At 35.5% G+C, this 27,147-nt stretch overlaps 1 protein-coding gene across 2 annotated transcripts in view; it reads left to right on the top strand.

Moving 5' to 3' along the window:
- ATF7IP (activating transcription factor 7 interacting protein) overlaps positions 1-27,147 on the top strand; it is a 74,974-nt gene that overhangs the window by 19,672 nt on the left and 28,155 nt on the right. For both annotated transcript variants that reach the window (XM_065887313.1, XM_065887312.1), the window contains exon 5: positions 9,289-9,354. In XM_065887313.1, coding sequence (XP_065743385.1) covers positions 9,289-9,354 — 66 coding nt within the window. The remainder of the gene's footprint in view (positions 1-9,288; positions 9,355-27,147) is intronic.

The raw sequence follows: 27,147 nt of genomic DNA, 5'->3' as shown, positions 1-27,147 counted from the left end.
AACCCATAGCAGAGCTTCAGAAATAATCTAACTTAGTGCATCTTGAATATTTCTTCATTCAGTGAAGAAAGGCTGGCATCATCTAAAATGTCATGAGTACTAAATAATATTTGCTGTGATTCTTTTTAATCTACTTCTCCCATGAATCATAGTTTTTAAAGATATTAGCTTGTTAATCTATATTTATTAATAATTACTTTTAATTTTTTATTAAATACACCTGTATGTTAACATGTACTGCTAGAGCTTCTAATCAGTTGAAATGAGCACACAGTACCATGGTGCAGTAATTCATTTTATTCCAAGACTAAGAAACTGGAAAATTTTATCACTACATTCATTCTATATAAGCATAGTCTCAGACGCTGACTTGCAAACCACTTATAGAGCCTTTTTTACAAATGAGAGAGAAGTGGTCAGTGAAAATAAAGTCGCTTCTTCACAGTTAAAAGCAAATTGCAACCAAATGTGACTAGAATTTAGGTATTATATTTGGCAGCCTACAAGTTACTTTTTTGGTTTCATATTGTTAGTTTTGTTTACAGTGAGACTTTACTGCAAAGACTTTATTATTAATAATTTCGTAATGTATCATTTAGGACACCACTAGTCCTGTTTCTTACCTTTAGCAGGTCCTTGTATAGTGATAGCATTGTCTCATCATTAAACTTTATTTTACTAGTACTGTTAAGAATTTTGAATGAGAAATTGAAAATGTCTGAAGATTTAAGAAAGTAATTTCATTCGTTGTTTGTTATCACTCCCGTGGCTGCATCTATGGTTTTGTGTTTCTAGAACCTGAGATTTTGACTCTTATAGTGTTACTTAAGATGCAAGTCTGCATCTAACATTTAATAATCCTTTGCACTTGGATATTTCTTTGTAGCCTCAGAACCTGAATCTTTCCAACATCAAACCAATCATCTTCTGCACAAATAAGTCCCCCCTCACAATTGTTCCTCTTACTCACAATTCTTGAATTCTTAGAAAAGTCTTCAAGGAATATCTTCCCATTGTTCCTGTTATTCACAATTTTTTAGTTCTTGGAAACTGATTCCTCTGTATCACTTCACATATACACAGTGGGTTGCCAAATTACAACTTTTTTTGTTTCTTATAAAAGTCTATCTTTTGCTTCTTCTATCTGCAAGGCCATCATTACCCAATTTCTTGATTATAGTAACAGCCTTTTACATGACCACTTTGGTACTGCTTTTTAAGTCTTTGCTGGTCCTTCTCAAGCATTCTACTCATCTTTCTAAAATACTTCTTGTTCATTCTCTTCTGTATAGTCCAGTTTGCTCAACTGTGTACCAGTTTAAACCTGTATTCATTCTTCGATTTGTAATTTGGAACTCCTAGATTTTGATCCACTTTTCCTGATACCCACCAGTTGCTTCACTGTCCTACAGAGTATTAATGTCCATAGTATTTTTATTTCAGGCCTCTGACTTCATACTGCTTCTCCCATTCATTTATGATCTGCCCTTACCATGCCATTTATTTAAATTTTACTCAGCCCAATTTAGTTCCCATCTCCTTCTTTGTTTAAGGAAGTAAAATTCAGATAACAATCATTTTAAAGTTTACACTTCAGTGGCATTTAGTACATACACACTGTTGTATGATCATCATCTCTATCTGGTTCCAAAACATTTTCATCAATCCAGGAGAAGACCTTGTACCCATTGAACAGTCACTTCTCATTTCCCCCTCCCCCTAACCCTCGGGAAGCATGAATCTGCTCTCTGTCTCTACTGAGTTACCTGTGCTGCATATTTCATATGAACAGAATTATACAATATGTGACTTTTGGTGTCTGGCCTGTTTTTCTTAGCATAATGTTTTTAAGGTTCATATATGTTGAAGCATGTATCAATACTACATTCCTTTTCATAGCTAAGTAATATTAATATTTCTGTACTATTGAAAATAAGTAGGAATTAATTCAAGATGTTAACTTGTGTGTGTACACACACGCACACACATTTTGTTTATGTATTCTTTGGCTGATGAACATTTGATGGGCATTTGGGTTGTTTCCACCTTCTGGATATTGTAAATAATGCTGCTATGCACATTCATATACAAGTCTTTGTTTGAATACCTGTTTTCAAATCTTTTGGGCATATACCTAGGAATGGAATTGTGGGTCATATGGTAATTCTTTGTTTAATTTATTGAAGAACATTCAACTTTTTCCCAGATCAGCTACTCCATTTTATATTTTACTCCCCACCAGCAATGTGAGGGTTCCATTTCTCCACATCCTTGCCAACACTTGTTACTGTGTATCTTAAAAATTATTATTATAGCATCCTAATGGTGTGAAGTGATATTTTACTGTGGTTTTGGTTTGCATTTTCCTAATGGCTAATGATGTTGAACATCTTTTCCTGTGTTTGTTGAACATGTGCATATCTTCTTTAGAGAAATATGTATTCAAGTTCTTTTTGTTTTGTTTGTTTTGCCCTTCCGTTGTTGAGCTGTAAGAGTTCTTTACATATTTTGGATACTGAACACTTAGAAATACACGATTTATAACTATTGATATTCTTACGCACTGTGTAAGTTTTCTTTTCACTTTCCTTTTTTGATAATGTCCTTCAATGCACAAAAGTTTCAAATTTTGATGAAATCTTGTAGACAGCATAGAGTTGGTTCGTGATTTATTACCCACTTTGCCAGTCTCTGCCTTTTAATTGGAGAGTTTTCGTCTGTTTACATTTAAATTAGTTACTGATAAGGAAAGACTTACTCCTGCCATTTTATTTGTCTTCCACCCTTTTTTCCCTTAATTCCTACATTACTGCCTTCTTCTGTGATTGATTTTTCTCTAGTGAACCATTTTGATTCTTTTTGTCTTTCTCTTTCTGTAAATTTTTTAGCTTTTTCCTTAGTGATTACTCTGGGGATTACACTTAACATCTTGAATTAATACCTACTTATCTTCAATAGTATACAAAGCTGATCCTTTACAGCCCTGTCCTGCTCAAATCTGTTGAACCTCTCTGGTGAATTTCTTAATTTCAGTTATTGTACTTTCAGCTCTAGAATTTATATTTGTTTTCTTTATGTAATGTCTGTCTCTTTATTGATATTCTCTATTTGGTGAGACATTATTTTCCTTTTTTTTTTTTTAAAGTTCTTTTTCTGTTGTGTCTTCTAGCTCTTTGAATACATTTAAAACCATCTGTTTAAAGTCTTTGTCTAGTAAGTCCTATGCCTGAGCTATATTTCTGTTAATTCTTTTTTTTTCTGTGAATAAACCATACTTATTTCTTTGTATACCTCCTAATTTTTTTTGTTGTTACTGTTGAAAACTGGATATTTTGAATATTGTAATGTGGCAGTTCAGAAAATCAGGTTTTCCTGTCCTGTCCAGGGTTTGTTGTTGCTGCTTGTTGTGGTTTGTTGTTTGCTTGCTTAGTGAGTTTTCTCAACTGTTTTTGGAAAGTATGTATTCATTATTGTGTGTGACCACTAAAGTCTGTGTTTTATTAGCTTAGTGGTCAGCTTGTGTTTTGACAGTTACCTTAAATGCCTGGAGCTTAAAGAAGGAAAAAAATTACTCTCCCAGGTCTTAGCAGATTGCCTGTGCTGGAGCACTCCTTCCACACTTAATCTAGGCCATTTACAACCTGCTTTATCAGACTTGCCTTATCCTTCTCTTCCTGCTTGCACAGACTCTGAAAGCCAGTCAGAGGTGAAAGCTTAGGGTCTTTTCAGCCCATTTCTGAGCATGCTTTCTGCCCTGGGCATTCAGATATTCTTCTCAATTTCCTGACATGGGTGAGAGCTTTTAAAGCCCCCTTTTGCTGTGTGTCTTTTTTCTGCCCTTTTCTATCCCAGGCTTTTCTTTATATTCTTTGTCCAAATTGTTCTATGCCTCAAGCTGCTGTGCCAATACCAGCACCTTTAAATATTTTTGGGAAAATCTGTCTGGAATGTTGCCCCAGCCTTGGGAATTACTCAGACTTGGGTAAATCAAAGGCCAGCCTTTGTGCTGGTTCTTGAGGGAGTTACTAGAGAAAATAAGGTGCATATTGCTTCCTGTGGCACTCATAACTTGCTTCAGGTATCCCAGCTGTCATCCTTATAGCTGCTGCTGCTGATCTGGGTGTGGGGAATCATAAAGGACAATTTTAAAAGACCCCAGTGCTGTCATACTGCAAAGTGCAGCTTTATTATTCCCTAAGTCTTCCCTTAGCTATTGTAAGTTTTTGAATAGATTCCAAAAGTTGATTCTAACAATGCTTGCAAGCTAATTAGTTGCTTTGGGGAAGAGACAACCCTGAATGTCCTCACTCAGGCATTTTTGGTGATGTCACTTACTCTTTCAATATTTTAATAGTTATTGTTTTCAAGTTCTTCAACTTAAAGCCTACTTTATCATATGCTTCAGCAGATAACTATGTATTTTATTAAATAATTTACTATTTTTAGGTAGAGCTGACAGTAAACTGTTTGAAAATATTGCAGTGTGTATATAGTACTTCTGTATCTCATATCATAGCAGTAGATGAGTACATCTTCCTGATATGCATATATATTCGTTTATTATACCTGACTTCCTTTGGCAGAATCCAGTATGAGTTGTGTAGCATTCAAAGTCAAAACACAATTGAAAGCAAATAATTAATCACCAGTGGCTTAGTAGGAGGTATTTTGCTTTAAGGAATACATAATTTAATATTATTAATTTTAGTATTAGTGGCTGCTTCTTTTTTTTAACTCTGCAGTTACAAAAAAATAGACTTTTAAAGGACTTGTGATCCTTTGCCATAAGTATAAAAATTTACCATACATTAAAAACTGTGGTAAGAGGATAGAATTGAGTAATGTGGACTTTACCTCTAGAAGGAACTCATGAAGGTCTCTATTCTGCTATAATTTTTAATGTATAAATTTCTCTGTAGATAAAGGAAGTTAGATTTTTATGGATTTTCAAATTAGTTGCCATTCTTATGTATTTTTTCAATGGACTAGTTCTTGATTAAAGTCATTTTTAAGTTTTAAATAATAGTTCACTGTGTGTTATGACTTTTGTCCATAAAGCCTGTTTGTAATTATTAGCTTATTTTCTGTGTATTAAACATATTTTATAAGAGCTGAAAAAATTGCCAACATTGGAATATATGGAGAATTCATTATATAATTATTTTCTGTGTTAGTTTAGGGATTGTTGCTTTCTGAATCTTGAAAAAGTTTTATGTATTTTCACTTTTTCAGAGATGTCAAATTGTAAGGTAAATCCAAACAGTTATGTCCACGAGTTTCATTATTTTTTAAGTAGGAAAACATATAATTTTTAGGTTTATATATCTTTAATGCATTGTCACATTAGAAATGTAGTGATTCCTAAGAGCATCTTAAAATGCTAACCACCATCATTTGTTGTGGATTCAGTGGTAACTATGTAGTAAAATTAGAAATTATCGACAGATATTTAGCTTTTCTCCTCTCCCAGATGGTACCTTCCCCAAAACATACTTCCAGGTAATTACAAAGAGAAATTTAAAAATGGACATTCTCAACTCTTTAGGTCAGAACTATAATAATACATTGCATATTAAAACTTGTAAGTTAAAGCTGATGCAGTATTCAAAGGGAAATTTATAACTTTAATTTATTACTAACAAACAGAAAAATAAAAAAGCATTATATGTGCATCTCCTTTGCTAGGGAAAAATAGCAATAACAAACTAAAACCCAGAGAAGGAGGAAGGAGTTAATAGAAATAGCAAAAAAGCCGACCCCTTTTGAAGATTGAGCAATAAAGACAAAAGCTTATTGAAAAGCCTTAAAAGTAGATACATTTTTGATCTACAAATAAAAGTACAAATAAACTGTATAAGGATTCAAAAAGGCAAGAAATAAAGATCTAGAGGAGATTCTTTAAGTTAAGAGAACATTATTATATACAACCTTATACCTATGAAGTCCATTTTATCTAAGAAGAAAGTAGAAAGCTGAAAATTATGAGGAACTCTGTTAAAATTGTAGTCACTTGTAGTGAAAGATCTGTTTCTGAAGAAATCATTAGGCCCCAAAAGCCTTGCCAGAAAATTCTGACAAACATTTGAGGAACAGGTAATTCACTTCTCATATGAACACTTCCAGAGTATAGGAAAAGATGAGGCCTCATTTTATGAAGCACACCCAACTGTGGAATTCTGTGGCATTAGAAAAGAACAAATGTAGGCCAGTTTTATTTTACAGCATTGGTTTCTCTCATGAATGTAAGGCTGGTTCAATATTAACCATTATATTTCACTGTACTAACAGAAGAAGGATGTAAATTGTGTGATCATCTCAGTAGATACCAAACAAGGAGGATTTGCTAAAACTGACCAGGTGTTGCAAAAAATAGGAGGGAAGTACCTTAAATCTCATAAAGATTATCAGAAACCTGTTATAAATATCATATTTAATAGTGGATCTTTGGAAATATTTCCACTAGAGTTGAGAATAGGACAAGGATGCCTTATCTGTGCTGCTATTTAGAACTTTGGTGACAGGGCAATAAAATAAAACAGGAAAAAGGCATGAGGAGTAATAATGGTAAATGATAAACTGTAATGCTTAGCAACTAACTGATAAAAGGAAAACCTATTCTAGTAGCCTTGCTGTACATCAGCAACAACCAGTGGGAAATTGTAATGAGAAAACGGTTTCACATATGGTAGACATTTAAAAATAAGAAAATACTTAGGAATAAACCGAAAAACAAAATTTCAAGACCATTATGAAGAAAACGGACGGAAAAAGAAAACATGAGTCAACAGTGATCTACCATGTTCCTGGATAGGAAGACTTGATTCCTCTCAAATCACTATGCAAATTCAGGATACTCAATATTTCAACTGGATTTTTTATGGAAAAACTGTCAACACACTCTGGAATCCAATGTTCCATTGGTTATGATTTATAAAATGCCATTTTAAGTAGTTTTAACTGAAAATAGCTTTTTCAGTTTTTTTCTTTCAGTCTCTCCTCCCACTCGCCTCCCTCAATGAGTAAATCTGTGGCTGCCTAATCCACGAGAGAATTTTGAATAATGAATACCATGTGTCTGTTTATTCACTAGCGTTTTTGAGTGCTAACATTTGTTATTAGGCAAACGATATACGATTACTTTTTTTTTTTTTCCCCACACAGAATTATTTCCTGAGATATTTCTTGGTAAATATAACAAAGAAATTCTTGGTTTGCATAGTTTGCTAAACAAGGCCCCAGTGTGTCTGAATCCCAACAATTTATGCAACTTTTATTTAAACAGGTACCATTGTGCCATTATACAAGAAATGATAGATATGCCTAAGAAACCAAGAGCAAATGAAATAGTAGTAGTAATCAAAGATATAGTAATAGAATATTACCTCCTTCACTAAAAAAATGACTTTTTTATAGAGTTTTTTAAAAGATTTCACAGAATGCTTGCCAGAAAAAGAGACCCAGTCTTAGACATATTATGACAGATATTTTGAATTATAATTAAAAAATTGTAGTTTCCCTAGATTAAAACAACACAAAAAGTCTGCTCTTTGATTTCTTTTTTATGATATTAAATGGCAGAAGAAAGCATGTCTGTGTCTAAATTTTGTTATTTTTTTCCTCTGCCAGTAGTTTAAATTTTGAAGTGATAAAAATATTTTTTTAAGAAATATTTGAATATACTATAGATGTATATGACATGAAATTGAAGCTCTCTTTACACTGCTTGCCAATCATAGCCTCTAGAGGTAACCACCGTTAGCTTTGGTGTTTATTCTTCTAGACCTTTCCCCATATATAACATATACAAAATAATGTTTTAAATTTGCTTTCATTTTTAAGGGCAAATAATAATAGTATACATTTTATGCAATTTATAGACTACCTACTAGATAGCCTGCCAAAAGAAAAAATGAAAGACATTCTTGTATAAGTTGGAGTACAGAAAACACTTTCTCATATACCTTTCTTGAAAAAATTACTTGAAATATTTTAGTTACAGGAAGGTAAATCCATATTAAGAATTTAAAAAATTGTGCTGTACATGTCCTTGGGTGTTAATAATATGCATAAATAATTAAGTCCTGAGGAAAATCTTCACCTTGGGAGTCATAGGTAATTGATTGCCTAGCCCATATCGGTGGACTTGAATACTTCTTAAGTTTTGGGGTCTTCTTTAGAAGTGACTGTTTTGGGAACAAAGGGTTTAAAAGTAAATAATATTTTCTTTTTATGATATGATTGTATTGGCTAATTGAAATTATCTGGAAGAGCACTTCCTTAGGCAGGCCTCATGAACGCACTCAGAAGTTTAAAATTCTTAAAAATATATTTATCATAAAATGACAGCAACAGCCACAAGAAAAACAATTGAGTATCATAGCAATGCCTTAGTAAAAGACTTAAAGGAAATAAATACAAAGAAAATATTCACGTGGTGATGGGGTAATTTTTCTATTTTTTTCCTTTCTGCCTCTGGTATTAAATTTTTATGAATATGTATGTGGGCAAAATATGTGATCAGGCAGTGTTTAATAAGCAGTACAAATGATTAATAAAATAATCTCACTGACAAATGTTAACACCAAGAAGGTAACATTTTTGTCAGTTTTTTAAAGGTTAACACAATATGAAATTAAATACTTCAAAGAGTAATATCAGGTGAACATTTATATACATTGCTATTGAAAGTGTAAATTAACAAAGCCTGTCGGAAAAGCATTTAGATAGGAGCCTTAAAAATATACTCTGTCTCAGGAATTCCACCTCTGTGAATGTAGCTTAAGTAAGTAATCTGAAAGAACAAAATTATTAATTGCATGTTATTTGACTACAGCAGTTAGTTAAGAAACAATTGAACACATCCAGTAGGAAAGAGACTGTATAACTAATGATTCAATATATCATACATATACTCATATGTACCATCAGTAAGGGATTTATAGATATGCTTACTATACACTTCTCAGTGAGAAAATTAAGTGTGGTTACAACTGTGTTAAAAAATAACAAACGCAAGCACACATATTCAGAAATATACTGGTTTGTGAGCAAACAACCACAGTTCAAGGAGGAAAAAAGCCAATCTTACAAAATTAAGAGTGTTTACGTTTTTGTTATGATTTTCTGTATTTTTCAAATATATGTTTTACAGTCAACTTGCCTTATTTCCTTTGCTGTTAGCTATCTTCTGAGGATCCTATTACCTGTGGGTTTCTTGTTATATATGCATGGGTTTCTTTTTAATACTATAATGCCATTTGATTTCCGTCTCATTTTTGCTCTTTTTAGGCCAAGATAGCCAGGTTAACCAAACGCTTTGGAGCAGCCAAAGAAGATCTTAAGAAAAGACAAGAAGTAAGAATTTCTATTCTTGCATAATTAATATTTAGCCTTAAGTGGTAATATTAGGCAGTGCTGATTTAGGAGGAAACTCTTTATTACAGGTCGGAAATTTGCTTTCATACTGTGCACTTCCTGCATGTTGTTTCCGGAGCTGCTACTCTAGAACTAATTATTAACCGTTTCTAATCCTCACTGTTTTCATACATCAGTACATATTAATCTATTTATATAAGGCATTCTTGAAATTGTATTTTCTATCCATCTTTAAAATTGTGTTTTGGGGATTTGCCTTACCTTGTGTCTCTTTTTACATACAGGCATGCCTTGGAGATATTGCAGGTTCAGTTCCAGATCACTGCAGTAAAGCGATTATTGCAATAAAGCGAGTCACAAATTTGTAAAAAATTTTTCCGTTATAAAAAAAGTAAAAGTTATGTTTACGCTACACTATAGTCTATTAAGTGAGCAATGGCATTGTGTCTAAAAATTCAATGTACATACCTAATTAAGAAATACAAAACAAAAAACAATGAGAGTAATGTCAAAGATCACTGATCACAGCTCACCACAGCGATATAATAATAATATAAAATATTGAAATATTGCAAGAATTACCAAAAAACGTGACACAGAGATGCAAAGTGAGGAAATACTGTTGGAAAAATGGTACCTATAGACTTGCTTGATGCATGTTGGCATAAACCTTCAATTTGTAAAAAATGCAGTATCTGCGAAGTGCAATGAAACAAGGTATGCCTGTATTTGCCAGTGTCCTAGTCTAGACTATTACTTCCTCCAAAATGTTTTAGTATACACTGCCTCAAGTAGCCTGGTTCTCCTCTTTCTTTTTTCCCCCATGTAGTTTAGTCCAAGTGTCATAGCATAGCACACAAACTAGTCTGTAGTCACACTTTTGCTTTTGTTGTTTCCTTAGTTATTCAGTAATATGTATTTTTAGTATAGCACTTGTACATTGCACTATTGTTTTTAGTTGAATTTCTTTCTTTTCCTCCTCTTCCTTTTCTTTTTTTTTAATCATTTGAGCAAGTTACATTTCTTTGTGTCTTGGTATCTTCATTGCCTGGGACATAGTAATTGCCAATAATAATTATTTCAGTAGTAGTCATTATTACTGTAGGATTTTTCTGTCTTGAATCATTTTCATATCTTCTTTACTTGACTTTTTAAAACAAAATTTACTTTGAAATAATGATAGATACATAGGAAGTTGCAGCAATAATACGTAGACTCCTATGAACCCTTCACTCAGCTTCCCCAATGGTGAAATCTTCTATAATTGTAGTACAATATCAAAACCAAGAAATTGTTACAATTCTATTAAATAGTTCTGTAGACCATACCAGTTTCCACCAGTTTTTACACGAATTAATTGTGTGTGTGTGTGTGTGTGTTTCTACGCAGTTTGATCTCATGTATAGATTTATATAACCTGCCACCACCGTCAAGATACAGAACCGTTCCCTCACCATAAAGGGACTCCCTCATGCTGTTCTTTTATAGTTTCAACCTTGCTTTAACCCTACCCTCACTCCCTGTACCCTGGCAACTACTAATCTGTTCTGCATCTCTGTATTCTTTTTTTTTTTTCCCCAGCACCACTTATTGAAGAGGCTGTCTCTTCTCCATTGTATATTCTTGCCTCCTTTATCAAAGATAAGGTGACCATATGTGCATGGGTTTATCTCTATTCTATTGGCTTTTTTTTTTTTTGCGGTACACGGGCCTCTCACTGCTGTGGTCTCTCCAGTTGCGGAGCACAGGCTCCGGACACGCAGGCTCAGCCGCCATGGCTCACGGGCCCAGCCGCTCCGCGGCATGTGGGATCTTCCCGGACCTGGGCACGAACCCGTGTCCCCTGCATCGGCAGGCGGACACTCAACCACTGCGCCACCAGGGAAGCCCAACTGATAGTTTTTATCTTTGTTTACACAGGCTGTTCTCATCAAACCCTCATTTGGCCACAGCCAAAGATTTTTTAATTATGTTCCTCTTCGATGATGTAATTAATTCTCTGATTTTAAACTCTACTTTCTCAGCTTTGTTTTTTTGTCACAGTATAAAAACTAAGGTGTTTTATTTCTTATATTAGAAAATTGGTATAAATCTTTGTTTAACCTTTATCTGCTATGCATCAACCAAATATAGGAGTTTGAAATTTTTCCATTGTTTTGTGCAATATGAATTTCCATTTTTTCCTTTCATCCTGTGTCTGAACTAAGCAGTGCTGCCCACCATGTACTTTTCCAGTGTTTATGCATATCAAATTTGTTCTCAAATCTGCTTTCCAAGTCTTGTTTGTTTAGTTAAAGAAGACAGGCAGAGACCTTAAGGAATAAAAATGAAAATATTACAATCCATGAAAAGTTTGTCTTGAAGGGCTACAACTGGTATGGAAACAAGGACAAATACTGTGTAATTCCTAAAGATTGGAAAAGATTAATTTGGACAGTTAGTGTATGTGGCACTTGAAGGAAATGTTAAGGTGTAGTATTCAATTTTTCAAATTTTGTTCCTTCCTTCTTTAGTTTGTGAACAAGGCCAATTTTAAATTTCAAAACTTGGACATCTTTCTAACTCATTCTTGTTAATGTTTTCTTCTTGTGAGAGAGATTTGTAGAAATTTCAAAGATTTTGTTCTTTCATGTTTAATTCCCTTTAATTATGGTATCCACTGTACTTTTACATCTGTGTCTTGCTGTTTTAAAAATAAGACATATAGAAAGAATGTTTAGAACTTTATCCCCCTTATGAAAATAACTAAACAAACAATGGCACTTCAGATGCTTTTCTTCTATTTAGATTTGTTCCTTGGTCCTTTGATATTAACCAGTTAATAGTGAACCCCACTATTGAGGTTTGTCTTAAAACATTTTCTATTAATTTCGGAAAGAATAGAAAATCCTCATAGGCAGTTTGCTATTAAGACCACACACATAATCTAATCTATTTTACTCCTCTATGACTGATATCTTTAACTTTCATCCTTTCTAGTTTTTTACTGCAAAATAAATATCAAGATATTTCTCATCTTTTATCTATGAAAATCAATGACATAATTGATTCTCAAACAAATTTTAGATTGAATCTAAATCCTACATTTCAATTTTTTATTAAAAAATATTTTAAATTCTTCTTACTTTAATATAGAAATAGTTAACATAAAATTTACCCTTTTTTTTGGTGGTGGTGGTTCTTTTTTTTTTAATTTTTGTGGTACGCGGGCCCCTCACTGCTGCGGCCTCTCCCGTTGTGGAGCACAGGCTCCGGACACGCAGGCTCAGAGGCCATGGCTCACGGGCCCAGCCGCTCAGCAGCACGTGGGATCCTCCCGGACCGGGGCACGAACCCGCGTCCCCTGCATCGGCAGGCGGACTCTCAGCCACTGCGCCACCTGGGAAGCCCAAAATTTACCATTTTTAATTCTACAACTCAGTAGTGTTACCTGTGTTAACATTGTTGTGTAACCGATCTCTAGAAATTTTTCATCTTGCAAAACTGAAACTGTACCCATAGAACAACTCCCATTTCCCCTCCCCTTTAACCCCTGGGAACTATTGTTCTACTTTGTTTCCATGATTTTGACTACCCTAGATATCTCATAAGTGCAGTCATACAGTATTTGTTGTTTTGTGACTACCTTATTTCACAAAACATTATGTCCTCATGGTTCGTCTGTGTTACAGCATGTGACAGGATTTCCTTTTTTTAAGGCTGAATAATACTCCATTGGATGTATATACCACATATTCTTTATCCATTTATTTATTGATGGATATTTGGGCTGCTTTCAACTCCTGGCTCTTATGAATAATGCTGCAATGAACATTGGTGTGACCTCTTTGACCTCTTTGAGATCAAAGTCTTGGATATATATACCCAGAAGTGAAATTGCTGGGTCATATGGTAATTCTGTGATTCTTTTTTTGAGGAGCCTCCAGACTCTTCTTTAGCAGCCACACCATTTTACATTCCTATCAGCTGGACACAAGGGTTCCAATTTCTGTACATTCTTGTCAACACTTGTTTTTTTCTGTTTTGTGTTAGTGACCACCCTAATGGATGTGAGACTGTATCTCAATGTGGTTTTGATTTGTATTTCTCTGATTAGTGATGCTGAGCATCTTTTCATATGCTTGTTGGTCATTTTGCATATTTTCTTTGGAGAAATGTTTATTCAGGGCCTTTGGCCATTTTAAAATCTGGTTACTTGTATTTTAGTTGTTAAGTTGTAGGAGTTCTTTACATGTTCTGGACATTAACACCTTACCAGATACATGATTTGCTGTCATTTTCTCCCATTCCATAGGTTTCCTTTTCACTCTGTTGATTGTTTCCTTTCATGTGCAGAAAATTTTGTTTGATGTAATCTTCTTTGTCTTTTTATGCTTTTGTTGCCTTTGCTTTGATCCAAGAAATCGTTGCCAAGTGCACTGTCATGAAGCTTCCCCCTATGCTTTCTGTTAGGAATTTCATAGTTTTAGGTTTTACATTTAGGTCTTTAATCCATTTGGAATAAATTCTTGTATATGGTTTAATGGTCTAACTTCATTCTTTTGCATTTGGATATCCAGTTTTCACACCATTTGTTAAAAGACTGTCATTTCCCCATTGTGTAGCCTTGGCACCCTTGTAGAACATCACTTGAGTGTATACATAAGAGTTTATTTCTGGGATCTCTATTCTGTTTCACAGGTTTATGTGTCTGTCTATATTCCAGCACTGAACTGCTTTGATTACTGTAGCTTTTAAAATCAGAAGGTATGAAGCCTTCAGCGTTGTTCTTTTTTCAGATTGTTTTGGCAATTCAGGGTTTCTTGAGATTCCATATGAATTTTAGGATGCTTTTTCCTACTTCTTCAAAAAATGACAGGGATTTTGGTTGGCGTTGCATTGAAACTTTTGACCGCTTTGGATAGGATGGGCATTTTAACAATATTAAGTCTTTCAATCCCCATGAATATGTCTTTCCGTTTATTTGTGTCTTTTATTTCTTTCAACAAGGTTTTGTAGTTTTCAGTGTAAAGGTCTTTTGCTGTCTTGGTTAAGTTTGCTCCTAAATATTTTATTCTTTCTAGTGATATTGTAATGGGATTATTGTCTTAATTTCGTTCTCAGATTGCTCATTGTTGGTATATAGACGTACTTCGGATTTCTTTTTTGTTGTTGAGGTATAGTTGATTTACAATATTATATAAATCTCAGGTGTACAACATAGTGAGTCACAATTTTTAAAAGTTATACTCCCTTTATAGTTGTTATGAAATATTGGCTATATTCCCTGAGCTGTACAATATATCCTTGTAGCTTATTTATTTTATACATAATAGTTTGTGCCTTTTAATCTCCTATCCCTATCTTGCCCCTCTCCCCTTTCCTCTCCTCACTGGTATCCACTAGTTTGTTCTCTATATCTATGAGTCTGTTTCTTTTTTGTTATATTCACTAATTTGTCTTAGTTTTTAGATTCCACATGTAAGTGATATTTCGTGTTGATTTTCTATCCTGTAGCATTGCTGAATTCATTTATTAGTTCAGACTTTTTCGTGTGTGTGTGGCCTCTTTAGGGTTATCTAAATATAAGATGTCGTCAGTGAACAGTGATACTTTTACTCCTTTTGATTTGGCTGCCTTTTATTTATTTTTCTTGCTTAATTGCTCTTGTGAGGCCCTTCCAGTGCCATGTTGAAGAAATTGGTGAGAGCGGGCAAACTTACCTTGTTCCTTATCTTAGAGGGAAAGCTTTCAGTTATTCACCATTGGGTATGATATTAGCTATGGGCTTTTGACATATGGTCTTTTTAATATTGAGGTAGTTTCCTAACTTGTCGAGTGTTTTTATCATGAGAAGGTGTTGAATTTTGTCAAATGCTTTTTCTGCAACAATTGAGAAGATCGTGTGGGGTTTTTCCCCTTTATTCTTTTAATGTGGAGTATTACGTTGATTGTTTTTCATATGTTGAGCTATCCTTTTATTCCAGGGATAAATCCTACTTTGCCATGTTGTGTAATTCTTTTTAATGGGCTGATGAATTTTATATGCTAGCATTTTGTTGAGAATTTTTGTATATATGTTTATCAGGGATATTAGCCTGTAATTTTCTTTTATTTTGGTGTCTTTGGCTTTGGTATCTGGATGATGTGGGCTTCATAAACTGAGTTTGGGAGTGTTCCCTCCACTTCAGTTTTTTGGAAGAGTTGAGAAGGGCTGTTGTTGATTTTCTTTAAATGTCTGGTAAATTCTCCAGTGAAGCCATCTGGTACTTGACTTTTTTGGTTGCTAGGATGTTTTTGATTACTGATTCAATCTCTGTACTTGTTTAGGTCTGTTCAAGTTAATTTCTTCTTGATTCGGTCTTAGTAGGTTGCATATTTCTAGGAAGTTATCCATTTCTTCTAGATTATCCAATTTGTTGCCACAGTGGTGTCTTATGATCCTTCTCTTTCCGTGACATCAGTTCTAATGCCTCCTGTTTCATATATGATTTTGTTTATTTATGCCTTCTTTCTTTTTTCTTAGGTAATCTAGATAAGGTTTTACCAATTAAAAATTTTTTTTCTATTGATTTTATATTGTCTATGTCATTTATTTCTGCTGTAATCTTTATTGTTTCCTTCCTTCTTATAACTTGGAGTTTAGTTTGTTTTTTTTCTTTTCTAGTTCCTTGAGGTGTAAAGTTAGGCCGTTGATTTGAGGGTTTTTTTTTTTTTTTTTTTTGGTAAGCATTTACCACCACAAACTTTTCTCTTAGTACTATGCTGCATCAATTTTCCCATAAATTTAGTATGTTGTGTTTTTGTTTACATATATCTCAGATATTCTCTAGTATCCGTTGTGATTTCTTATTTTACTCACTGGATTTTTAAAAGTTTTCCACATATTTGTGACTTTTTTCCATTTTCCTTATGATGTTGATTTCAAGTTTTATTCCATTGTGATTCACAAAGATATTTGGTATGGTTTTCATTGTTTTAAATGTGTTCGGGCTTGTTTTGTGACCTAATATATGATCTATACTGGAGAAAGTTCTGTGTGTGCTTGAGAAGAATGTGTGTTGGGTGACAGTTTCTACATTTGTCTGTTTGATCTTTAGTCTTGTTCATTTCTAGGGATTCCTTACTGATTTTCTGTCTGGAACATCTATCCATTATATAAAATGATGTTCTGAAGACTCCTACTATTATGGTGTTTCTGGTTTTCTGTTAAAAAAAAAACAATTTTTACATCCTATATTTGGGGAGATAGATGATATGTCCATATATATTTATAAATGTTATACCTGGTCAGTTGACTTTTCATTATGTAGTGCCCTTCTTTGTCTCTTGTAATAGTTTTTGATTTCAAATGCATTTTGTCTTAAATATGTATGGTCACCTCTACTTTGTTTTGCTTATCATTTGAATGGAATATCTTTTTCCTTACTTTTACTTTCAGCCTGTTTGTGTCTTTAGACCTAAAGTGTTCCTCTTGTTGACAGCATATAGCAGGACCTTGGTTTTTTTTGTTTTTGTTTTGTTGTTGTTTTATTGAATCCATTAAGCCAGGGTATATCTTTCTATGGAGAATTTAATCCATTTGGATTTAAAGTAACTATTGTAGGGACAAACTTATTATTGCCATTTTGTTGAATATTTTCTGTTTGTCTTGGAGCTGTTTTGTCTGTCTTCAGTTTTTTCTTACTTCCTGTGTGTTTTGTTTATTTTCTTAGTTAGTATTGTCAGTGCTTTAATTCATTTCTCATTTTTTTGTGTATCTTCTATAGGTATTTTCTCTGTCATTACCATGGGGATTACATAAAATATCTTAAGTTTACACCTATTTTAAACTAGTAACAACTTCAGTCACATCTTTCCTCCCACTACTTTATGTTATTGGTATCATACATAATATCTTTTTGTATTGTGTATACTTTTTTTTTTTTGCGGTATGCGGGCCTCTCACTGCTGTGGCCTCTCCCACCGCGGAGCACAGGCTCCGGACGCACAGGCTCAGCGGCCATGGCTCACGGGCCCAGCCGCTCTGCAGCATGTGGGATCTTCCCGGACCGGGACACGAACCCGTGTCCCCCGCATCGGCAGGCGGACTCTCAACCACTGCACCACCAGGGAAGCCCTGTATTGTGTATACTTTAACATAGATTTACAATTATATTTTATACTTAAATTCTGTACCAGAATTACATGATTTTTGCACCAACTTTACAGTAATGCAGCATTCTGCATTTGTTTGTGTATTTACTCTTACCAGAGAATTTCAAATTTTCATTTGCTTTCAAGTTGCTGTAGTGTCCTTTCTTTTTTTTTCTTCAGTAAACATTTAATCTTCTTTCCTACAGCATTTGTGAACATAATTTATGAACTATAACATATATACACACACATATACATATGTATACACACATAGATATATATAATATATATTAGCTTGATGATATTTTACCAAATAAACATACCAATATTACTATCACTCAGGTTAAAAACTACATTATTACAACCCTATAAACTTCCCCATTGCTCTCTCCCAGTCATTACCCTTTCCCGAAAGGTAACCTATTCTGTCTTTATATAAGATTTATGTCAGTGGATTCATAGAGCTTTTAATCTTTTGTGCCTGGATTCTGTCTTTCAACATTATGCTTTTCAGATTTTTATGTGTTGTTTTGAATAGCTGTAGTTAATTCATTTTTAGTCTGAATGTAACACAGTTTATTTATCCTGTTTGCTGTTGAGGGAATATGTACTGTTTTCAGTTTCTGGCTATTTCACATAATGTGCCATGAGCATCTGTGCAAGTGCCTGGTGCTCACAAGCACGTATTTCTGTGAGCTGTATAACTTGAAGTGGAAATGCTGGGTCAAAGGATGTGCATATCTTCAGACTGAGTGGATAATGACAAACTTTTCCAAAGTGGTCGCACAGTTTGCGTCCATACCAGCAATGCTGGAGAGTTTTCATTATTCTGTATCCCCACAAATACGTGCTATTGTCTGTTTTGGAACAGCAACAACAAATAGCCAATATAATGGTGTGTAATGATATACCACTGTGGTTTTAAAGTGAATTTTCCTAATCACTAATGATGTTGAATAGTGTTTATCGTGGTCTGAGTGTGGGTTGGAAGAAGAATTTCCAGAAATGAAGTAATTTAGAAAAGAGTGAGTTTCTTGAGAACAAAGTTAGTGAGGGGTGCTGCAAATACAGTGGGCCGACTTCCTGATAGATCAGGGAGAGCCGATCCTCTTTGTGAGCTAGTAGCCAACTTTTATAGCCTCAGGACAAAGAAAATTCCTGCCGGCAAGATGGCATTAGGTCATTCTTGTCAGGATGCTCTGGGGTTACTACATGGTGATTATTTTGCTTAATACGGAGTTGGGGGGCTGTCTGGTTTAGATTACGAGAGCCCATGGCAACAGTTGCAGTGGGGGCTTGGTTAATTCTGGAATTTTTGTCCTGTATCCTTGATACAGGGTGTCCTTGACATAGGGCTCAACAGTATTTCACAGGTTTATCAGTTATTTGGATGTCCTCTTTTATGCCTTTTGTCAATTATTTAAAACTGGTTGCTGGATGTAAAATGGATGGCTAGTGGGAAGCTATAGCACAGGGAGATCAGCTTGATGCTCCGCGATGACCTAGAGGGGTGGGACAGGGAGGGTGGGAGGGAGACGCAAGAGGGAGGGGACATGGGGACAAATGCATACGCATACCTGACTCACTTTGCCGCACCGCAGAAACCTACACAACACTGCAAAGCAACCACACTCCAACAAAGATACAAAAAAATAAAACTGGTTGCTCTTTTTTCTTATTGATTTACAGTGGTGCTTTATATATTTGAAATATAAGTCCTTTGTCTAATATACGGCTTGCAAACATCTTCTACTTTTCACTCCTAAAGTTGTCTTTTGACAAACAGAATAATGTAGTCTTTATGATCTTTCCTTCTATGCTTATTACTCTTTGTGTTCTGTTTAAGAAAGGTTATAAAGATATGTCTTATGCTATCATCTAGGCACCTTATAGTTTTACCTTCCACATTTGGATCTAATCTATCTGGAATTGACGCGCGCGCGTGTGTGTGTGTGTGTGTGTGTGTGTGTGTGTGTATCCTATGTGATAGAGATTAAGATTCATATTTTAAAATATGGATGTCTCATTCACCCAAGAAATAATGTAAAGATCATACTTTCCCATCACTCTACCAATGTCATTGTTCTTCAAGATTGCTGTGACTATTGTAGAGCCCTTGAATTTTCATATCAATTTTAGAATCACCTTGTCATTTTCCATTAAAAAATTTCAGGAGAACTTTGAATGGGATTGTATGAGATCTATAGGTCAATATGGAGGAAAATTGACATCTTTGCAACACTGAGTCTTTCATTACTTAATTAGGAAATTTCTCTCTACATCTTTAGTTTCTCTCAGTAATGCTTTTTTGCTTTCTATATTGAGTTTTGAACATCTTTCATTAGATTTATTTCTTTGTATTCATTTTTTGGGTATAAGTATCATTTAAAAATAGTGTCATGTTAAAAAGTTTCATTTTCAAATTCTTTTTGAATGATATGTAAAAATACAATTTGTTTTGGTATCTCAATGCTTTTGCTAAATTCACTTATTAATTCTAATAGATCACATATATTCTTTTAGGTTTCTGTATCATTATGTCTGCTGTGTCATCTTCCGTTCCATTTTTCTTTTCTTTTTACATCTTTATTGGAGTATAATTGCTTCACAATGGTGTGCTAGCCTCTGCTGTACAACAAAGTGAATCAGCCACACATACACACATGTTCCCACATCTCCTCCCTCTTGCGACTCCCTCCCTCCCAACCTCCCCATCCCAGCTCTCCAGGCGGTCACAAAGCACCGAACTGATCTCCCTGTGCTATGCGGCTGCTTCCCACTAGCTATCCACCCTACGTTTGGTAATGTATATGTGTCCATGCCTCTCTCTCGCCTTGTCACAGCTTACCCTTCCCCCTCCCCATATCCTCAAGTCCATTCTCTAGTAGGTCTGTGTCTTTATTCCTGTCTTACCCCTAGGTTCTTCATAACATTTTTTTTCTTAAATTCCATACATATGTGTTAGCATACGGTATTTGTCTTTCTCTTTCTGACTTACTTCACTCTATATGACAGACTCTAGGTCCATCCACCTCATTACAAATAGCTCAATTTCGTTTCTTTTTATGGCTGAGTAATATTCCATTTTACATATGTGCCACATCTTCTTTATCCATTTATCCGATGATGGACACTTAGGTTGTTTCCATCTCTGGGCTATTGTAAATAGAGCTGCAATGAACATTTTGGTACATGACTCTTTGAATTATGGTTTTCTCAGGGTATATGCCCAGTAATGGGATTACTCGGTCATATGGTAGTTCTATTTGTAGTTTTTTAAGGAACCTCCATATGGTTCTCCACAGTGGCTGTATCAATTTACATTCCCACCAGCAGTGCAAGAGGGTTCCCTTTTCTCCACACCCTCTCCAGCATTTATCGTTTCTAGATTTTCTGAATATGGCCATTCTGACTGGTGTGAGATGATATCTCATTGTAGTTTTGATTTGCATTTCTCTAATGATTAATGATGTTGAGCATTCTTTCATGTGTTTGTTGGCAGTCTGTATATCTTCTTGGGAGAAATGTCTATTTAGGTCTTCTGCCCATTTTTGGATTGGATTGTTTGGTTTCTGGTTATTGAGCTGCATGAGCTGCTTATAAATTTTGGAGATTAATCCTTTGTCAGTTGCTTCATTTGCAAATATTTTCTCCCATTGTGAGGGTTGTCTTCTGGTCTTGTTTATGGTTTCCTTTGCTGTGCAAAAGCTTTAAAGTTTCATTAGGTCCCATTTGTTTATTTTTGTTTCCATTTCTCCAGGATGCAGGTCAAAAAGAATCTCGCTGTGATTTATGTCATAGAGTGTTCTTCCTATGTTTTGCTCTAAGAGTTTGATAGTTTCTGGCGTTACATTTTGGTCTTTAATCCATTTTGAGCTTATTTTTGTGTATGGTGTTAGGGAGTGATCTAATCTCATACTTTTACATGTACCTGTCCAGTTTTCCCAGCACCATTTATTGAAGAGGCTGTCCTTTCTCCACTGTACATTCCTGCCTCCTTTATCAAAGATAAGGTGACCATATGTGCGTGGGTTTATCTCTGGGCTTTCTATCCTGTTCCACTGATCTATGTTTCTGTTCTTGTGCCAGTACCATACTGTTTTGATTACTGTAGCCTTGTAGTATAGTCTGAAGTCAGGGAGTCTGATTCCTCCAGCTCCGTTTTTCGTTCTCAAGATTGCTTTGGCTATTCGGGGTCTTTTGTGTTTCCATACAAATTGTGAAATTTTTTGTTCTAGTTCTGTGAAAAATGCCAGTGGTAGTTTGATAGGGATTGTATTGAATCTGTAGATTGCTTAGGGTAGTAGAGTCATTTTCACAATGTTCATTCTTCCAATCCAAGAACATGGTATATCTCTCCATCTATTTGTATCATCTTTAATTTCTTTCATCAGTGTCTTATAATTTTCTGCATACAGGTCTTTCGTCTCCTTAGGTAGGTTTGTTCCCAGATATTTTATTCTTTTTGTTGCAGTGGTAAATGGGAGTGTTTTCTTGAGTACACTGTCAGATGTTTCATCATTAGTGTATAGGAATGCCAGAGATTTCTGTGCATTAATTTTGTATCCTGCTATTTTACCAAATTCATTGATTAGCTCTAGTAGTTTTCTGGTAGCATCTTTAGGATTCTCTGTGTATAGTATCATGTCATCTGCAAACAGTGACAGCTTTACTTCTTCTTTTCCAATTTGGATTCCTTTTATTTCCTTTTCTTCTCTGATTGCTGTGGCTAAAACTTCCAAAACTATGTTGAATACGAGTGGTGAGAGTGGGCAACCTTGTCTTGTTCCTGATCTTAGTGGAAATGCTTTCAGTTTTTCACCATTGAGGACGATGTTAGCTGTGGGTTTGTCATATATGCCTTTATTATGTTGAGGAAAGTTCCCTCAATGCCTACTTTCTGCAGGGTTTTTATCATAAATGGGTGTTGAATTTTGTCAAAAGCTTTCTCTGCATCTGTAGAGATGATCATATGGTTTTTCTCCTTCAATTTGTTAATATGATGTATCACGTTGATTGATTTGCATATATTGAAGAATCCTTGCATTCCTGGAATAAACCCCACTTGATCATGGTGTATGATCTGTTTAATGTGCTGTTGGATTCTGTTTGCTAGTATTTTGTTGAGGATTTTTGCATCTATGTTCATCAGTGATATTGGCCTGTAGTTTTCTTTCTTTGTGACATCCTTGTCTGGTTTTGGTATCAAGGCGATGGTGGCCTCATAGAATGGGTTTGGGAGTGTTCCTCCCTCTGCTATATTTTGGAAGACTTTGAGAAGGATAGGTGTTAGCTCTTCTCTAAATGTTTGATAGAATTCGCCTGTAAAGCCATCTGGTCCTGCGCTTTTGTTTGTTGGAAGAGTTTTAATCACAGTTTCAATTTCAGTGTTTGTAATTGGTCTGTTCATATTTTCTATTTCTGATTCAGTCTTGGCAGGTTGTGCATTTCTAAGAATTTGTCCATTTCTTCCAGGTTGTCCATTTTATTGGCATAGAGTTGCTTGTAGTAATCTCTCATGATCTTTTGTATTTCTGCAGTGTCAGTTGTTACTTCTTCTTTTTCATTTCTAATTCTATTGATTTGAGTCTTCTCCCTTTTTTTCTTGATGAGTCTGGCTAATGGTTTATCAATTTTGTTTATCTTCTCAAAGAAGCAACTTTTAGTTTTATTGATCTTTGCTATTGTTTCCTTCATTTCTTTTTCATTTATTTCTGATCTGATTTTTATGATTTCTTTCCTTCTGCTAACTTTGGGGTTTTTTTGTTCTTCTTTCTCTAACTGCTTTAGGTGCAAGGTTAGGTTGTTTATTCGAGATGTTTCCTGTTTCGTAAGGTAGGATTGTATTGCTATAAACTTCCCTCTTAGAACTGCTTTTGCTGCATCCCATAGATTTTGGGTCATCGCGTCTCCATTGTCATTTGTTTCTAGGTATTTTTTGATCTCCTCTTTCATTTCTTCAGTGATCATGTCGTTATTAAGTACTGTATTGTTTAGCCTCCATCTGTTTGCATTTTTTACAGATCTTTTCCTGTAATTGATATCTAGTCTCATAGCGTTGTGGTCGGAAAAGATACTTGATACAATTTCAATTTTCTTAAATTTACCAAGGCTTGATTTGTGACCCAAGATATGATCTATCCTGGAGAATGTTCCATGAGCACTTGAGAAAAAGGTGTATTCTGTTGTGTTTGGATGGAATGTCCTATAAATATCAATTAAGTCCATCTTGTTTAATGTATCATTTAAAGCTTGTGTTTCCTTATTTATTTTCATTTTGGATGAACTGTCCATTGGTGAAAGTGGGGTGTTGAAGTCCCCTACTATTAATGTGTTACTGTCGATTTCCCCTTTTATGGCTGTTAATATTTGCCTTATGTATTGAGGAGCTCCTAAGATGGGTGCATAAATATTTACAATTGTTATATCTTCTTCTTGGATCGATCCCTTGAACATTATGTAGTGTCCTTCTTTGTCTCTTCTAATAGTCTTTATTTTAAAGTCTATTTTGTCTGATATGAGAATTGCTACTCCAGCTTTCTTTTGGTTTCCATTTGCATGAAATATCTTTTTCCATCCCCTCACTTTCAGTCTGTATATGTCTCTAGGTCTGAAGTGGGTCTCTTGTAGACAGCAAATATATGGGTCTTGTTTTTGTATCCATTCAGCCAATCTGTGTCTTTTGGTGGGAGCATTTAGTCCATTTATATTTAAGGTAATTATCGATATGTATGTTCCTATTCCCACTTTCTTAATTGTTTTGGGTTCGTTATTGTAGGTCTTTTCCTTCTCTTGTGTTTCTTGCCTAGAGCAGTTCCTTTAGCAGTTGTTGTAAAGCTGGTTTGGTGGTGCTGAACTCTCTCAGCTTTTGCTTGTCTGTAAAGGTTTTAATTTCTCCATCAAATCTGAATGAGATCCTTGCTGGGTAGAGTAATCTTGGTTGCAGGTTTTTCTCCTTCATCACTTTAAATATGTCCTGCGAGTCCCTTCTGGCTTGCAGAGTTTCTGCTGAGAGATCAGCTGTTAACCTTATGGGGATTCCCTTTTGTGTCATTTTTTGTTTTTCCCTTGCTGCTTTTAATATGTTTTCTTTGTATTTAATTTTTGACAGTTTGATTAATATGTGTCTTGGCGTATTTCTCCTTGGATGTATCCTGTATGGGACTCTCTGTGCTTCCTGGACTTGATTAACTATTTCCTTTCCCATATTAGGGAAGTTTTCATCTATAATCTCTTCAAATATTTTCTCAGTCCCTTTCTTTTTCTCTTCTTCTTCTGGAACTCCTATAATTCGAATGTTGGTGCATTTAATGTTGTCCCAGAGGTCTCTGAGACTGTCCTCAGTTCTTTTCATTCTTTTTTCTTTATTCTGCTCTGCAGTAGTTATTTCCACTGTTTTATCTTCCAGGTGACTTATCCATTCTTCTGCCTCTGTTATTCTGCTATTGATCCCAACTGGAGTATTTTTCATTTCATTTATTGTGTTGTTCATCGTTGTCTGTTTCATCTTTAGTTCTTCTAGGTCCTTGTTAAATGTTTCTTGCATTTTGTCTATTCTGTTTCCAAGATATTGTATCATGTTTACTATCATTATTCTGAATTCTTTTTCTGGTAGACTGTCTATTTCCTCTTCATTTGTTAGGTCTGGTGCGTTTTTATGTTGCTCCTTCATCTGCAGTGTGTTTTTCTGTCTTCTCATTTTGCTTATCTTACTGTGTTTGGGGTCTCCTTTTTGCAGGCTGCAGGTTCGTAGTTCCCGTTGTTTTTGGTGTCTGACCCCAGTGGCTAAGGTTGGTTCAGTGGGTTGTGTAGGCTTCCTGGGGGAGGGGACTAGTGCCTGTGTCATGCTGGATGAGGCTGGATCTTGTCTTTCTGGTGAGCAGGTCCACGTCTGGTGGTGTGCTTTGGGGTGTCTGTGGACTTATTATGATTTTAGGCAGCCTCTCTGCTAATGGTTGTGTTCTTGCTAATGGGTTGCTAATGGTTGTGTTCTTGTCTTGCTAGTTGTTTGGCATAGGATGTCCAGCACTGTAGCTTGCTGGTCGTTGAGTGAAGCTGGGTGCTGGTGTTGAGATGGAGATCTCTCGGAGATTTTCACCGTTTGATATTATGTGGAGTTGGGAGGTCTCTTGTGGACCAGTGTCCTGAAGTTGGCTCTCCCACCTCAGAGGCACAGCACTGACTCCTGGCTGCTGCACCAAGAGCCTTTCATCCACATGGCTCAGAATAAAAGGGAGAAAAAGTAGAAAGAAAGAATTAGTAGAAGTAGAAAGAGAGAAAGAAAGAAAGGAAAAATGGAGGGTGCAAGGGAGGAAGGAAGGAAGAAAGGAGGGAAGGAAGGAAAAAAAAAGGAGATAAAGTAAAATAAAATAAGATAAAATATAATAAAGTTTTTAAAATAAAAAACTATTAAGAGAAAAAAAATTTAAAAAACAAACAAAAAAACCGGATGGATAGAACCCTAGGACAAATGGTGGAAGCAAAGCTATACAGACAAAATCTCACATAGAAGCATACACATACACACTCACAAAAAGAGGAAAAGGGGAAAAAAAATCATAAATCTTGCTCTCAACGTCCTCAATTTGTGATGATTCGTTGTCTAAAGGAGGGAAGGAAGGAAAGAAAGAAAGAAAGAAAAAATAATTATTAAGAAAAATAATTTTTTTTAAATGGACGAATATAACCCTAGGACAAATGGTGGAAACAAAGCTATACAGACAAAATGTCACCCAGAAGCATATACATACACACTCACAAAAAGAGAAAAAGGGGAAAAAATCATAAATCTTGCTCTCAAGTCCACCTCCTTAATTTGGGATGATTCGTTGTCTATTCATGTATTCCACAGATGCAGGGTACATCATGTTGATTGTGGAGCTTTAATCTGCTGCTTCTGAGGCTGCTGGGAGAGATTTCCCTTTCTCTTCTTTGTTCTCACAGCTCCCAGGGGCTCGGCTTTGGATTTGCCCCACCTCTGCATGTAGGTCTCCAGAGGGCATCTGTTCTTCACTCAGACAGGATGGGGTTAAAGGAGCCACTGATTCGGGGGCTGTGGCTCACTCAGGCCGGGGGGAGGGAAGGGCACGGATGCGGGGTGAGCGTGCGGCAGCAGAGGCCAGCTTGACGTTGCAGCAGCCTGAGGCGCGCCGTGCGTTCTCCCGGAGGAATTGACCCTGGATCCCGGGACCCTGGCAGCAGCGGGCTGCACAGGCTCCCCGGAAAGGGGGTGTGGATAGTAGGAGTTGTTCCACGTGTAGATGTATTTCTGGTGTATCTGTGGCGAGGAAGGTGATCTCCACGTCTTACTCTTCCACCATCTTCCCGGAAGCCTCCAAGTGTCCTTTCATTTCTACTTGAAGGACTCCTTTTAGTGTTTCTTGTATGGTGGGTTTAGTGGTAATGAATGCCATCAGGTTTTTATTTACTGGGAAAATCTTAATTTTGCCTTCATTTTTGAATGATAGTTTTGCTGGTTATGGTATTCTTGCTTGGCAGTTTTTTTCTTTCAGCACTTTGAATATGTCATTCCACTCCCTTGTGGCCTGCTAGGTTTCTGCTGAGAAAACCATTGATAATCTTATGGGAGCTGCCTTAAATGTGATGGGTTGTTTTTCTCTTGCTACTTTTAAAATCTTTGTGACTTTTGACAGCTTG

This window comes from Phocoena phocoena, chromosome 11 (genome assembly GCF_963924675.1).
Source record: "Phocoena phocoena chromosome 11, mPhoPho1.1, whole genome shotgun sequence".
Lineage (NCBI taxonomy): Eukaryota > Metazoa > Chordata > Mammalia > Artiodactyla > Phocoenidae > Phocoena > Phocoena phocoena.
Note: the sequence above shows the minus strand (reverse complement) of the source record. Positions and strands in the feature narration are given on the sequence as shown.